The sequence below is a fragment of the Littorina saxatilis genome, linkage group LG5, assembly GCF_037325665.1.
Source record: "Littorina saxatilis isolate snail1 linkage group LG5, US_GU_Lsax_2.0, whole genome shotgun sequence".
NCBI classification, from domain to species: domain Eukaryota; kingdom Metazoa; phylum Mollusca; class Gastropoda; order Littorinimorpha; family Littorinidae; genus Littorina; species Littorina saxatilis.
Genome location: NC_090249.1, coordinates 21,275,653 through 21,290,762, shown reverse-complemented (window position 1 = coordinate 21,290,762; position 15,110 = coordinate 21,275,653). Strand labels below are relative to the sequence as shown.

Genomic DNA, 15,110 nt, shown 5'->3' with positions numbered 1-15,110 from the left:
TATCATTTGTTTTGTGTCACATTTTCAAATATCTAATAGTGTATGGGTTTTTGTTTTCAACAAAAATGTTTTAATTTACTTTCAGCACAAATTCTTTCTTACATGTATTTACAGTCTTTAAATAATGGGGTTTGAGGGGGGAATAAAGCACAGTGTGTACCGCGAGAATGAATTGTACACCTTCAAATTCTGATTGTACACATTTTTAGCCTCATTTGTACACCAGGAAATTTTAGTGGTAATCAGGTCTGACATTGCCTTTGGCCAAAAAAAAAAATAGGTCTGTTTACGGTAACATAGGCCAAAAAAATAGGGTCGGTAGGTCGGGTTTTTGTTTTTTGTTTTTGTGTGCAAAAAAACATATTTTTACGTTATTTTGCAAAAAAACCAAAAGATTTTTTTTTTCTTTTTTTTTCCCCCCAAATGCCAAAAAAAAAAGTCTAGGGTCGCGCGAAAAAAATAGGGTCGGTCGGGTTACCGTAAACAGACTATTTTTGTTTTTGTTGCCTTACATTGAATAAAGGAGAAAAAACACATTTCTATGGTGTGAGGTTAAAAGACGTGCCCGTGAGGCAAAACTTCCGGTACTATAAAGCTACTTCCGGTTTTGATTTCACGTGTTGTGAAAGTACTGAAACGAAGGTAAGTGGAGTATTTGCGTTTTCTTGAGTCAGAATACCTTAGCCAGCGAATTTGGAGCGTACAATTCTAATGTCACTGATCAAAGCTAACGAACTTCGCGTTAGAAAAAGCTATCTGCCTGTCGTTTCATTCAGCACCTTGCATGCTAGTAATAAGTATGCTACTGTATGGGATATGGTTGTACAGTCTGAGACTGACAGTACACGGTACGTAAGGGAACAATAATTCATGTCGGTGTATACCCACCAAAACCCAAAACTACCCACCCAACTGCCTTGAGAGTAATGAAATGTGAATCTGTACTGACTCAGTCAAGAATCGAACAAATTGCGTTGTGAAACCCCCCTCTCCTCATCTTTCTAGTGAATCTTAATCCAAGACCATTATGTCCTCCAGTCCCCAGTAATTCAATAATCCACAGAAATTTCCGCTTGCCCAATTTTTTTGTTCATATATAATCTATATTTATTTTCTCCTGAAAAAAATGTGTCTTTCCATTAATTTAATTTAACACATTTTTCAATGTTGAGAACAAAGTGCAGTGTTATTCAAACCAATTTTGAACGTTAATTGTAATAAGTAGGCAAAAGAGATGTTGGCAACAGAGATGTTTGGCAACAAAGTGAACAACTGTACACTTGGAAACTGCTACTTGAGTACTAGTAGTTCACAAACTTACTGCTCTCTCGTTAGGTGAGTCATTTGCAATTTTCAATATCACCCAGCAACATTTTTACTAGTACAGGTGAGCAGTCATGTGTTAATTTCTGCATCCCTTTGAATATAATATATATAGATCTGTATTTGCTCAGGTCATAATTGAAAGACACCCAGTCTGAGAGCAGAAGCAGGCAAGATGCCGAAGGTCAGGTCAGCCAAGAGATCCAGGCAGCACCAGGAAGTACAGAAGCAAGGTTTGCATCTTCTACCAGTTTTTCTTTTATTTACTTATTTATTGTTGCAAACCCCTTTTAGAGGGTTGTTTTTAGTGCCACTGATTTTAGAGGATTGTTTTTAGTGCCAGCACTGCCACTGATTTAGAGGGTTGTTTTTAGTGCCACTGATTCAGTATTATCGAAGAAAAAAAAGACACTCACCTATGTTGACTGCATGCCAACAGTATACAATTACGACGTGGGGAAAAATGTCTACTATTTATTATTGCCCTGTTAAATGTGTCAGCATAGTATTTGACAATGTTTGTCTGCTGGTCATCTATAAAATTTTAAAAAATCCTGACATTGTTTCAGGAATCAACTTCAACACAACACTTGGACAGCATATTCTGAAAAATCCAATGATAATTACCTCCATGGTTGAGAAGGTGAGCTGAGTTATGAAGGTTTGGAAATGAAGAACCTATGCAATTTACTTAGATTCTTAAACATGTACACATGTAACTTTAAGAAGAAATGCTGATTTGTTTTTATATTGAATATATATTATCTGTTACATTTTGGTAATCACAGAAGTAAAACTGTAAAATAAAATTCCCCTGTGACTGTCCTTTCCCCCATCTCAGTTAAAACGGTTTGGACTAAACTGTGTGTGTGTGTGTGTGTGTGTGTGTGTTTAGTCAGGTGTACTGCCAACAGACACGGTGCTGGAAGTTGGCCCAGGTACAGGTAACATGACAGTCAAGCTGCTGGAGAAGGCCAAAAAGGTAAAGTCAGCTTTTGTTCCTGTCAGTTAGATTAACTTAGATGCATTGTATTGTACAACCTTTTTGAGCTCAACCAGAAATTTCAATGCTCTAATTTTACTTTTTCAAAGCAATGTTATTTTTTAGATTTATCCGAGAGAACATTATGTGAGCTGAACATTATGTTAGTTGCATAATTGGATTAGTGTTGTTTTTCTTGTGGCTGTTATTTAATTTTTTTTTTACAGTGTCACTGTTAGCAATAAATGCTTGCTGATTTCTGCTGAAAGATTATTTTGTGCTATATTTGTAGAGAATATAAAGAACTTGTCAATATTTGTTCTTACTTGTTACAGGTGATTGCTTGTGAAGTTGACCCCAGGATGGTTGCTGAGGTACAAAAACGAGTGCAGGGAAGGTAAGTATTTTGCAGCGCACACAGATCAGAGTTTCCACCATTTAGCATTACTGAAGCTCCAGAGGTTATTCTTCAGATCCCAAGCTTGCACAATTTTGCAGTATTGTACATGAATCAACAACAACACTTTTTTGGGTGGGGAGGGTGGTGCTATCAGGCTTATAAGAATAATCTCATGCCTGAGCACACCTTGCAGATAGAACTCCAACATATCTCCCTCTTCCCCGCCCACCCCCCTCCGCCCTTCGTGGATAAAACTGGGAGGTTGTTTTTGTGTGGGTTGTTTTTTCATTTTGTGGAACATTTATTTATGCTTGAGTGATCTGCAAAAGTTACTGTGTAGCAGTTGAACTGAAGTGAAGATTTTTAATTCAGCCTTGTAACTTTGTAAAATATTTTAGTGGGTGGTTGATTCACTATTGACTGACTGACTGACTGACGGATTTATCTGTGTGCAGTCCCTTGTCCAGTAAACTACACATGCTGATTGGGGATGTCCTCAAGACAGATCTACCTTTCTTCAACGTTTGTGTCGCCAACTTGCCATACCAGGTAAGTTCATTGTTGTATGTTTTATCTGATCTGTAACACCTTTGCAAATCTTTGAAATAAGGTAAAGGCAGTGACTTGTAAATGTTCAGTTTTTCTTATCTTTTACACTTAGGTTCTGATTTGAAATACGGGTTGTCTCCCTTGTTGTACCTCAATGATGATTTTGAAATGCTTGATTTTGGTTCTTCCTTATTCTTAACCAAAAATTTCACAATATGTGTACTTGGCATTTCATGCTTTTAAGTTCTTAAACTTGATATGGGTACATCTTAAATGTTTTTCGTCTCTTCTTCAGATTTCTTCACCTTTTGTTTTCAAGCTTCTATTGCACAGACCCTTTTTTAGGTGAGTCAGTTTATGCATATTACCTATTATCAGGTTGTCTTTCAGTGTGGTAGATTAAATTACATATTCTTACTCCGAATCACATAAAGAGCATTGACGCAGTCTGAATAGCTAAGGTCTGAAAAGGCTACCCGTCTTAAAGTTTAAAAGGGAAGCAACCCAACCACAAAAAAGGTACACAGCTATGGCAACGACCATATACCCGGGGAGTTACCTCCCCTGCCGGGTATGTGACGTCACTTCCATTGCTGCACCACGTGGTACACTCATTCGACATCTTTCAGTTCTGACGAGAGGTCGTGTTTTCCATAGGCTCTGTGCGTTGTTGGAGTTTTCATAACACCCACCGACCACCTACCCGTCTGCTTTCCCTCTACCTGGTAGTTGGTGAGCTCTTTCCATTTTACCTTACCTATCGTAAGAACTTTTGGCTGGTTATTGATAATTTTCGTCCTTTTCGGACTTGTGAAATTTTGTCAGTAACTGTTGTTGTGTTGTGTTGGCCGCCATTTGCATTTTGGCCGGCATGGCAGAGAACGCGAGTAGACGTGGCAAGGGCGATGTTAAGGGCAAAATTAAACCTAAATCATCCTCTCAAGGTTCTAAACCTGTGTTAGTTGTCCTTTCGGACAAAGAGAAAAACACTGTCATGTCTGTTACCATTTCTCCTCCCGGACACGCTAGCGCGAGCGGTACTACTTCTACTTGCGTTACGTCGGCGGCTTGCTCGTCCTCCGTTTCTTCAGACGGGCAAGCTTCACTTGTGTCTTCGTTGTTGAGCTCTTTGGTTCCAGAGATTCGCAGTTTAGTTCGCGACGAACTTAAGCGTGCTACTCCACCGGAAAGCACCGTACATCCGCCTGCAGTGAGCGATGCCCGCTCTTTGGCTTCCTTTTCCGGTTTTGTGGTGACGGCTTCCTGTGCTACCGGAACTTTGACTACTCCTTCGGCTTCTGCTTCCGCGGGGAGCTCTCAAGGTACGTCGAGCTTGTCCTTCGGCTCTAGTGAAGCCACTGGACTGTCCCTGCTGGGACGGAGCTCACCTGGCGCGGGTCACTCCCGCTTTCCTGCTCAGTCTCGTTCAGTACCCATTGAGCGTGAGTTCGTTTCTGAGCAAGGGCGGTTTCCTTCGGAAGTCGCGCTTCCGGGTTTTTCCGGAAGCGAAGGTCCTCCTTCACACTCCCATTCAGCGGCAGGTGTTGGAGTTGACTGTGGACTGGCCTCCGGGCAGCAGGGCTTCCGGCCTCAGTCATCACGACCAGCGTTTCCACATCAAGGTGTGGCTTCGCCGGCCGTGTTTCCGGCTCAGACCGGATCTGCTTTCTCTCTTCCGGGTACTCCTTCTCGGATGTCCTTGGTTGAGAGTCAGCTTCCTGACTACGGACGTTTGGGGCATTCTTCCCTTCACTTTGGTGTTGGGTCGACACCCCTTCCGGTTCCGGCGGCTTCAAGCTTGCCGTCAGCGCTCCCTTCTCTGCCTGCTGGTATGGTTACGGGACATGACGGTTTGCGGTCTGGGGGGTTTCCGGTTTCGGCTTACCCTGACCGCCAGCTTGCTTCCGGTTCAGTTGACTTCGGTCAAGTTGATCATGGCTATTCCGACACTCAGTCTGTAGCCAGTGAGCAACCTCGCTCGGGATTTCCGGCGCAGCTCAAGCGTGCTTTGGAGGCTGCCGCGGAAGTTACTTCCCGGTATTTTCCGGAAGGTGCTTCTGCTAAGGGTTCTTCAACCTCAGCGGCTCCGTCAGCTATGGCTGACTTCCGGTATGCGAAGGAGGGCGACGAGAGCTTCCGCTTTGCCGAATCTCCTTCTGTGGCATATCAGCTGTCTCAGGTTTTGGCTCGTCCATCTCCTGCCGGAAGTGGTCTCCCCTGCACGCCTGTTCCGTTACTGGTTCCGCACGGTCCAGTTCCGGAAGAGGCTCAGTCTTACCTAGCTTCTATGGCTCACGCTTCTTCTTTTACCCCCTCTGGTCTTAAGAAGTTCGTGCTGCCGAAGTTTTCTCGCAACTTACTGGCTTCTTTTGCTCTTCCGCGTACAACTCTGTCTGTTACGCCGGACTTGCATCCTCTGTTGGCCAAGCCAATCAAGCCTTCCTCGGGTGTGGTCTTGCCTGATCACACTCTTCTGGCTTCTGAAGAGATCAGTCGGCAACTCCTGGAGTTGTCCTCCATCTCGGAGACTCTGATCAGATCTCTCTCTCGCGCTCTTACTGAGACGCTTGATCCTTTCTTGCTCAGTCGCGAGCAGGACGCTGATGACGTGTCCACGCTCCTCTCGGCCCTGGCCAGGGTCAATGAGGAACAGATGCGTCTGTCTGCCCTTCAGTATGTGCACTCTGTTTCGTGTCGTCGGGATTTATTCCTCGCTCACTCTCAGTTTTCTGAGCAAACGACGCTGGACACACTCAGAGCTTCGCCGGTTGTGGAGGGGTCTCTGTTCGGTCCTCTGATTTTCGATGCGCGAATATCAGAGATCCAGTCCAACAGGGATCAGCAGTTTTCGGACTTCTCCCTTCAGGCTTTCAAGCAGGCTAAGACTTCTAAGCCCAAGCCTCCTCAGGCTTCCGGCTCGTCTAAGCCTGCCGGCACGAAGCAGACAAAGTCTTCTTCTCAACCCTGGAGGGGTTCGAGAAAAAGATCAGCGTCCGGCAGGGGGCGGGGTGGCTCTAGCAGCAAGCCCCACCCCCAATGAAGTGTTCCCGGTTTCACCCCCCCCCCCCCCCGCCCTCCACTCTGGTGATGGCGGGGGGCCCCTCCCGGGCTCTATCACACTGGTCGGCCACCATACACAGCCAGTGGATAGTGGGCGTTGTGGGATCGGGTTTTCGTCTACTTTGGCTGGACAAAAAGGCGCCGCTTTCCCGGCGTCCGCCGGCATGCAGGCCCCCCTCCTCGCAGGAGGCAAGGTCCGTCCTTCAGGCGGAAATTGTCACCCTGGTGCAGAAGGGCGCGGTGGAGAAAGTCCTAGACCACAGCTCTCCGGGCTTCTACGGGCGGCTTTTTGCCGTTCCCAAGTCGTCAGGAGGGTGGCGCCCCGTCTTGGACCTATCGCAGCTCAACACTTTCTTGAGAACGATACGGTTCAAGATGGAGACGCCGGCTTCGGTCAGGGACTCCCTCCGTCCAGGAGACTGGGCGACCTCCATCGATCTGACAGATGCATACTTTCATATTCTCATGCATCCGTCCGACCGGAAATGGCTCCGTTTCCGGTGGGGCGATCAGATCTTCCAGTTCCGCGCTCTTCCCTTCGGGCTGTCTCTCGCACCTTGGGTCTTCACCATGGTCGTGAGACAGCTATGCGCACTGGTGAGGTCGCAGGGTATCCGGCTCAGGGCATATCTGGACGATTGGCTCATCATGAACCAAAGCCGGACAGGTTGCTCGGGTCATACCCAGTCTGTTCTTCGTCAAGCCCACTTGTTGGGCTTTTCGATCAACACAACAAAGTCGGAACTGATTCCGTCGCAGACGTTCACTTATTTGGGAATGTCTTTCAGCACGGTCCCTTGGACTGTCCAACCCTCTCAGCGGCGGGTGGACAAGCTCCAAGCGCTTATCAGGTCCACTTTGCCTCTCCTGCGGGCTTCCCTCCGGACGCTGGCATCCATCTTGGGACAGATGGAATCCATGGCTCTCTTGGTGCCTCTGGGCAGAGTTCACAAGCGGCCTCTTCAGCTTGCTCTGAAGCCGTATGTGGACTCTGCTCATGTGGACTGGAACGTCCTCGTCCCTCTCCAGGGATGGTTCCAGTCAGCGACCCTTCCGTGGTTGGACTCGGACTGGGTCTGCAGAGGTGTGCCGATCGCCTTGCCTCCCCCAGACACGGACCTCTTCACAGATGCGTCTCTGTCGGGGTGGGGAGCGCACACAGACCGACAGACTGCGTCGGGCCTGTGGTCGGCAGAGCAGAGCCACTGGCACATCAACCTGCTGGAGCTCGAGGCTGTGGCCCTTGCTCTGGAGGAGTTTCGGCCCTCCCTTCACGCCCATCATGTTCGTCTGTTCACAGACAACACGACTGTGGCAGCTTATCTGAACAAGCAGGGGGGGTCGCGGTCCCCTTCTCTTTCGAGAAGGACCTGCGAGATTCTGGTCTGGTGCTGGCACCATCAGATCACTCTCACAGCCAGGTACCTTCCGGGGAGCTTGAACACTTTGGCGGACGCGCTCAGTCGCTCCGACAAAGTGCTTCAATCAGAGTGGACGATCACTCAAGGGGCACTGCTTCGCCTTTGGGCCCTCGTCCCAAAGCCTCTGGTGGATCTCTTTGCCACCCGTTTCTCGAAGAGGCTGTCAATCTTCGTCTCGCCATTCCCGGATCCCGAGGCTTGGCAGACAGATGCATTGGCCTTTCCCTGGACAGGGCTTCAGGCCTACGCCTTTCCTCCCTTCCAGCTACTCAGTCGAGTACTTCGGAAGGCGGAAATGGAGGGTCCGGATCTCCTGTTGGTCGCTCCTTTGTGGCCGTCTCAGGTTTGGTTCCCGGACCTTCTAAGGCTCGCCCACGGTCCACCAGTTCCGCTTTTTCTCACAAAAGGGGAACTGGTGCAGCCTCACACCGGCATACCACACGAGGATCCCTCGTCTCTGAATCTTCACGTGTGGAGGTTGTCCGGTCCTTTCTGAGGCGTTCTGGTGCGTCTGAGCAGACTCTCGACTTAGTGGAACGCTCTCATAGGGCTTCTACGTCGTCAGTCTATGCTTCCCACTGGAAGGCCTGGGTTGCCTGGTGTCAGGCCCAGGGTTTGAACGCGCTAGCCCCTCGGTCTATGCACGTGGCAAACCATCTTTCTTCGCTTGCGTCTCAAGGAGCCTCTGCTTCCTCCTTGAGAGTTAGGAGATCTGCCATTGCGGTAACCTTACGCCAGATGGGCCGCTCTATTGACGTCAGTGGAGTCATTTCACGGGTGATTAAGGGCGCTGCCCTTAAAGAGATTTCTACTCGTTCCCCCATGCCAAAATGGGATCTTTTCCTGGTACTCGAGTTCTTACGTTCTGCACGATTTGAACCTCTGGTCACGGCGAGTTTCGCTAACCTGACGCGCAAAACTCTTTTTCTGCTACTAGTAGCTTCTGCGCGCAGAGGAAGTGAGATCCATGCGCTCTCCGGAAACCCGGAGGATATCTCTAAAGAACCTGATGGTTCTATTTCCTTGCGTTTCCGGCCACATTTTCTGGCTAAGAACCAGACCCCTGACCAGGCCTCGCCTCTGGTTCGCGTCAAACCTCTGACTAGCATACTGGCTCCCGGAGATCCGGACGCCCTTAATTGTCCTGTGCGAGCCCTTGACATCTACCTTGCCCGGTCTCAACCGCTTAGGTCGAAATCTCAAAATCTCTTATTTATCTCCATTAATACTGTGAGAAATAAGGATATTGCAAAGACGACAATGGCTCGGTGGGTGTCCGCTCTGATAAAACAAGCATATGAGTGGAACCTTGCGGAAAAGGGGGGGGCACTGCCTGCTTTCCCTCTGAACTCTGCTAGAGCTCATGAAACCAGAGCTTGGGCGTCATCTTTGGCCGTCCTACGGTCACGAAAGCTGGACGAGGTTCTACGCACAGCCTACTGGCGTTCTGAGGATGTCTTTTTGAACTTTTACCTCAGAGATGTCTCCGCTGTTCGGCAAGATGGTTCAAGAACGCTGCCTGCCTTGATCGCAGGTGGCCAGTTCATTTCAAGGGTTTGAGGTGAGTTTGGTTTTTCATTCCCACCGCCTTGTTGATGCTATCTGCTCTTTATGTGATTCGGAGTAAGAATATGTAATTTAATCGAAAATTTTTAAGTAAATTTTCATTTCATTAATATACTTACCCGAATCACATAGTGTATTCCCTCCCGCCAACCCCGCTTATGATATTTTAGTTTTCTTTAATGTCGAATGAGTGTACCACGTGGTGCAGCAATGGAAGTGACGTCACATACCCGGCAGGGGAGGTAACTCCCCGGGTATATGGTCGTTGCCATAGCTGTGTTTACCTTTTTTGTGGTTGGGTTGCTTCCCTTTTAAACTTTAAGACGGGTAGCCTTTTCAGACCTTAGCTATTCAGACTGCGTCAATGCTCTTTATGTGATTCGGGTAAGTATATTAATGAAATGAAAATTTACTTAAAAATTTTCGATTTATATCCCCCCGTGGGATATGTTTTCTTTAGTTGATACCATTCCTGAAGTTCAAAGGATGCAAAATCCCTAATATTGTGACTGTAGTCCGGAGTTTAATGGGCACCAAAAGATACTAATGGCAGGTCAGGGCTTTCCAAACTGTGCATTCCTGCATACTGCATGCACTAGAAGCTGACAAATGCAAACCAAAAAATCATGGAGGGGGTCTCGTTTCACACTTAGCCTGAAAAGAGCGGGTCACAGGACGCGCTAAATTCCGCTGAGGGAGTCCTTTGAGCCCTGCAGGTAGTATAGATTGTAATAACGGAGGAGAAAACTGGCAAGAAAAAGTTCAAATAGCTTTCCACTCGTCAACATTGGTCTTGAAACAGTCACAAAACATAAAATGATGTACGAGGATTCCCTTATGTGTTTTAGTCCTGAGGATATTTAGCCTTGATTTTTTGTGTGCAGGGCAGCCATTCTGATGTTTCAACAAGAGTTTGCAGAGAGACTGACGGCCAAACCTGGAGACAAACTCTACTGCCGTCTTTCAGTCAACACACAGCTTCTGGCTAGGGTCAACCATCTGTTAAAGGTGTGATATTGTTTGCATAATATTAATAGGATTAGGAGTTTTCTCTAAGTTTGAAGACTGCTTGCATTTGAGTGACATCTCTGTGTTCCCCTCCCCTCCCCCTCCCCGCAGTTCTCAGGCAAATTTGTCCAAAGTCTTGTGTGTAGATATTGAATCTGATGTTCTGAAAATTTGAGCCATTCTCTTTTCTATTTTCACGGCAATGATGGTGCATAGTTTCATGGTTTTGCTGCCTCGTGAACCTTTAGCACTTATGATGAAACTTAGAAAATTGCTTTTCCTTGTAAAAAAATTTTGTTAGTGTAATTTTTATGCAAATATTGAATCAAACATTCCAGAAGTTTTTAACTTTGTGTGTGTTGCTTAGTGCACAGTCAAAAAATAAAACTGTATGTGAATATGTATGTGCTTCTAAACTTTTATTTTGAATTTGTGATGCTTGCAGGTCGGCAAAAACAACTTCAGGCCACCTCCAAAGGTTGAATCCAGTGTCGTCAGAATTGAACCTCGGAATCCTCCTCCACCCATTAACTTTCAGGTAAAGTTTTAATATTTTAAATGCAGCAGCTTTGTATTTTTATAAATATGGCAATGTTGACGTTTGTTTCAAACAATCGTTTCAAGCTTTTCTAGGATAGTCGTCTGTGAACAGGGATTATGAAAAAGTAAAACAGAATTTAAAGCACTCAGTTCTGTTGAAGGTTTTAGTTCCTCTGTAAATTCAGGAAATTCTGATATTTGATTTCATGTTTTATTATGTTGCTTTTAACTTTTTAACTACCACTAGTATACATCATACTGTAATTCAAATTCCATTTTGAATGTGTTCTTAGCATTCAAGGTCATATTCACTGTGTTGACAGGAATGGGATGGGTTGGTGCGCATTTGTTTCTCAAGGAAAAACAAGACCATTGGAGCGTCTTTCAGGTGAATAGATGGATTTTCAGTCGGAGAAAGTTAAAAAACAAAGGATTACTGTACTCACCGATACAAAGACGACACAAGACGATTACGAATTTTCGCTTCTGGAAGCTTCATGAGGAAAAGAACACAAAAGACAACAAGTCGCGTAAGGCGAAAATACAATATTTAGTCAAGTAGCTGTCGAACTCACAGAATGAAACTGAACGCAATGCCATTTTTCAGCAAGACCGTATACTCGTAGCATCGTCAGTCCACCGCTCATGGCAAAGGCAGTGAAATTGACAAGAAGAGCGGGGTAGTAGTTGCGCTAAGAAGGATAGCACGCTTTTCTGTACGTCTCTTTGTTTTAACTTTCTGAGCGTGTTTTTAATCCAAACATATCATATCTATATGTTTTTGGAATCAGGAACCGACAAGGAATAAGATGAAAGTGTTTTTAAATTGATTTGGACAATTTAATTTTGATAATAATTTTTATATATTTAATTTTCAGAGCTTGTTTTTAATCCGAATATAACATATTTATATGTTTTTGGAATCAGCAAATGATGGAGAATAAGATAAACGTAAATTTGGATCGTTTTATAAATTTTTATTTTTTTTTACAATTTTCAGATTTTTAATGACCAAAGTCATTAATTAATTTTTAAGCCACCAAGCTGAAATGCAATACCGAAGTCCGGGCTTCGTCGAAGATTACTTGACCAAAATTTCAACCAATTTGGTTGAAAAATGAGGGCGTGACAGTGCCGCCTCAACTTTCACGAAAAGCCGGATATGACGTCATCAAAGACATTTATCAAAAAAATGAAAAAAACGTTCGGGGATTTCATACCCAGGAACTCTCATGTCAAATTTCATAAAGATCGGTCCAGTAGTTTAGTCTGAATCGCTCTACACACACACACAGACACACACACAGACACACACACACACGCACACACGCACATACACCACGACCCTCGTTTCGATTCCCCCTCGATGTTAAAATATTTAGTCAAAACTTGACTAAATATAACAAAAAGCAGACGCAACACGGAACGAACAGGGTTTGAAAGAAAATGGAGGGGAACACGCAAAAAGGGGAAGGAACTCTAGGAACGGAAATGAATGAAAGGGGAGAGAAGTGGTTTGATGATGTCAAGGGCACAGGCATAAGTAATACACACTCATAAAGGGGGGGGGGGGGGGGGGGGGGGGAGGAAGAAAAAGGGAGAAGAAAAAAAAAATAAAAAGAGAGGAAAAACACACGCACACACACACACACAGAAAGAAACACACACACACACACACACACACACACACACACACACACACACACAAAACCAAACACATAAACACACACAGAAAGAAACACACACAACACACACACAAATACACAAGTCGGAGAAAGTAAAGCATCCTTTAAATCAGTTAGGCTTGACATCACTGATGAGGGAGTTGCCTTTGTTTTTGTGTATGTGTGTTCACCTTGTATTTGAACACGTTGTGAGATGGGTGAATTTGACAGTGACAGTTTTGTTGTAATAGCTGTGAGTTCCATTCCATTCATGTGTGGTTTCAACCCTTTGTGGTGATTGTCGATATGTGTGTGTGTGGGTGTGTGGGTGTCTGTCTATCTGTTGTGATGTGGTCGATATGTCTGTGTGTGTGTCTGTGTGCACATATGCATAAAGTAATTGTGAAATAATTGTGCCTCTTTTTCCGTCAGATTCACAAAAGTGCTGGATCTACTGGAGAAAAACTACAGAGTTCACTGTTCAGTGAAAAACATTGTAAGTTTGTTATTCTGTTTTGAATGTCCTTTTTTGTGACTTCTTTATCTCTGCCTTATCTGGCGAAAGCACATCTTCTGAATAGACATTTTTTTGTAATGAATCACTCAACAGGAAGAAGAAAAATTTGACAACCTCTTTGTGATGGAAGGGAATATTTAAGCAGCACTATCTTTAGTTTTCTGTCCAGAGCTCTTTGGATGCCATTTGATTGCATCCTCACCATCCTGATGAAGTCAATCAATATCAATATGAAGCTTATATAGCGCGTATTCCGTGGGTACAGTTCTAAGCGCTTGTTGAAGAGTTGTCAACACAGGACTAACAAAGAAACTAACATCTACAGACGGACACGAACCCTATCACACACTAGCAAACCCTGATAAACATACAACAAACAACTGTTTAACAACAATGTACACATCAATAGCTAGGTCCAAACAAAATAATATTAAACACAAAGAAAACACCTCTCACAGAGCACAGCATAAGAATGTCTTTTGGGGCACAACACATCACGTCGAACATGAAAGTCGCAGCCAGCTACGGGAAGAACTGAGTCTTCAACCTACTCTTGAACGCGTCAAGAGAGGGGCTCTGGCGAAGCTCAAGCGGCAGGGAGTTCCAGACGGAGGGGCCCGCGGAGGAAAATGCACGCTGACCAGCAGTTTCGAGCGAGGGATGTGAAGGCGGAGTGGGTCAGCAGCAGAACGAAGGGGATGGTCGGAGGGCTGGGTGTACGACTGTCTGACAAAAATTTGATAAAGATTTTACCTGAACTGGTTGCTGTTGTTTTCTTTTTGTTTTGCCATTTGATTGCTTTTTTAACATACGCTTTATACTCCAAGATAATCTTCCCGATATGAAATTGTGAAGAAAAATCTGCAATTTGGGGATCTTAAGAACGATGTCTGGAGCTTTGAAAATAAAAAAAAAATTTACCAATCCAACAGAAAAATCTTATTTTATTTTTTTTTTTAATTTATGATTAAAAGTAGCTTGATGCTTTTCTTGCATTGGTTGCATAAGCTATCTGAGGATGAAAGTCTTGTTCATTGCAATGCTTGTTATTCTCTCAGGTGCCAGGAGACTGCTTCCTTATAACTCTCACTTTCTCCATTACACATGTTGTATGCATTTAGAGCGCTTACCTCCCTTTGTTTATCAGATCTAAGCTATCTAAAGGTGGAAGTTGATGTGTCTCTGTTTGCAGCCAGTGCCGACAGACTTTGACATCAAGACCACCATCAACAACCTACTGGAGAAGAATGGCTTTGAGAAGAAGAGAGCCAGAACGATGGATCAGGATGATTTCTTACAGTGAGTCTATGCATTTTCTTGCTTTCCTTTCGTTCACACCAGAACAGAGACAGACAGAACAACCAACCCGGAGACAGGCTGACATACGTACACAGCAGTAGGACAGATAGACCGAGAGTAAGACAGAGAGAGAGACTTGATTGTGTTTTGTGAGCGAGTTAAAAAATGGGGTAAAACTTTCTTTTACCGTGAATTTCCACTGGTCTAGCATTTGTACTCATCTCCGATTCACATAATAGCAATGAGGAGTTATAAATACTGTAAGAAGTTGCTTTTTTTTTTTACCCTGAGGTTGTTGACAACTAGTGTGGTATTGTTGCAGAGCTAGTTTAGTTATTTACTTCAGTGTTTTTACACTTGTTGTTTGCCTATGTGTGTGCATGCATTCCAGTGTTTGTGTGCCTGTTTGAACATGATTTGCTTTTATTAATGTTTTTCCAGGCTTCTTCATGACTTCAACTCAATGGGTATTCACTTCTCCTAGGACAGAAGCTGCAACCAACCGTCATATGTGATAGAAATCAAGTCTTTTTCAAACAAGCAGTGACATGGAATCTACCAAGATAGTTTGAAGTTTTTGAAGTTCTGTGCTAATGACATTTATGTTTCTGGAGATGTCTTGCAGTGAATGTTGATTTACTGCTGTACAGACAGTGTAAATAATAAAACTGACATTATTAATGATTAAATGTTTGCTGTGGTGCGTTGAGAGTATGTGTCACATAGTACAGTACACAATTGAATTAGTCTAAATATACATGTATGCGCACACACACACACA

The 15,110-nt window shown here is 44.6% G+C and overlaps 1 protein-coding gene across 1 annotated transcript; it reads left to right on the top strand.

Annotated features, from left to right (window-relative positions):
- Positions 1–562: 562 nt before the first annotated feature.
- LOC138966546 (dimethyladenosine transferase-like) lies at positions 563–15,018 on the top strand. Its single transcript, XM_070338817.1, has 13 exons — positions 563–642; positions 1,455–1,556; positions 1,893–1,966; positions 2,219–2,305; positions 2,641–2,702; positions 3,161–3,254; positions 3,550–3,599; positions 10,186–10,309; positions 10,755–10,847; positions 11,173–11,237; positions 12,946–13,009; positions 14,223–14,329; positions 14,771–15,018. The coding sequence occupies exons 2-13, from the start codon at positions 1,499–1,501 to the stop codon at positions 14,811–14,813; spliced, it is 921 nt and encodes a 306-aa protein (XP_070194918.1). The 5' UTR covers positions 563–642; positions 1,455–1,498; the 3' UTR covers positions 14,814–15,018.
- Positions 15,019–15,110: the final 92 nt, after the last annotated feature.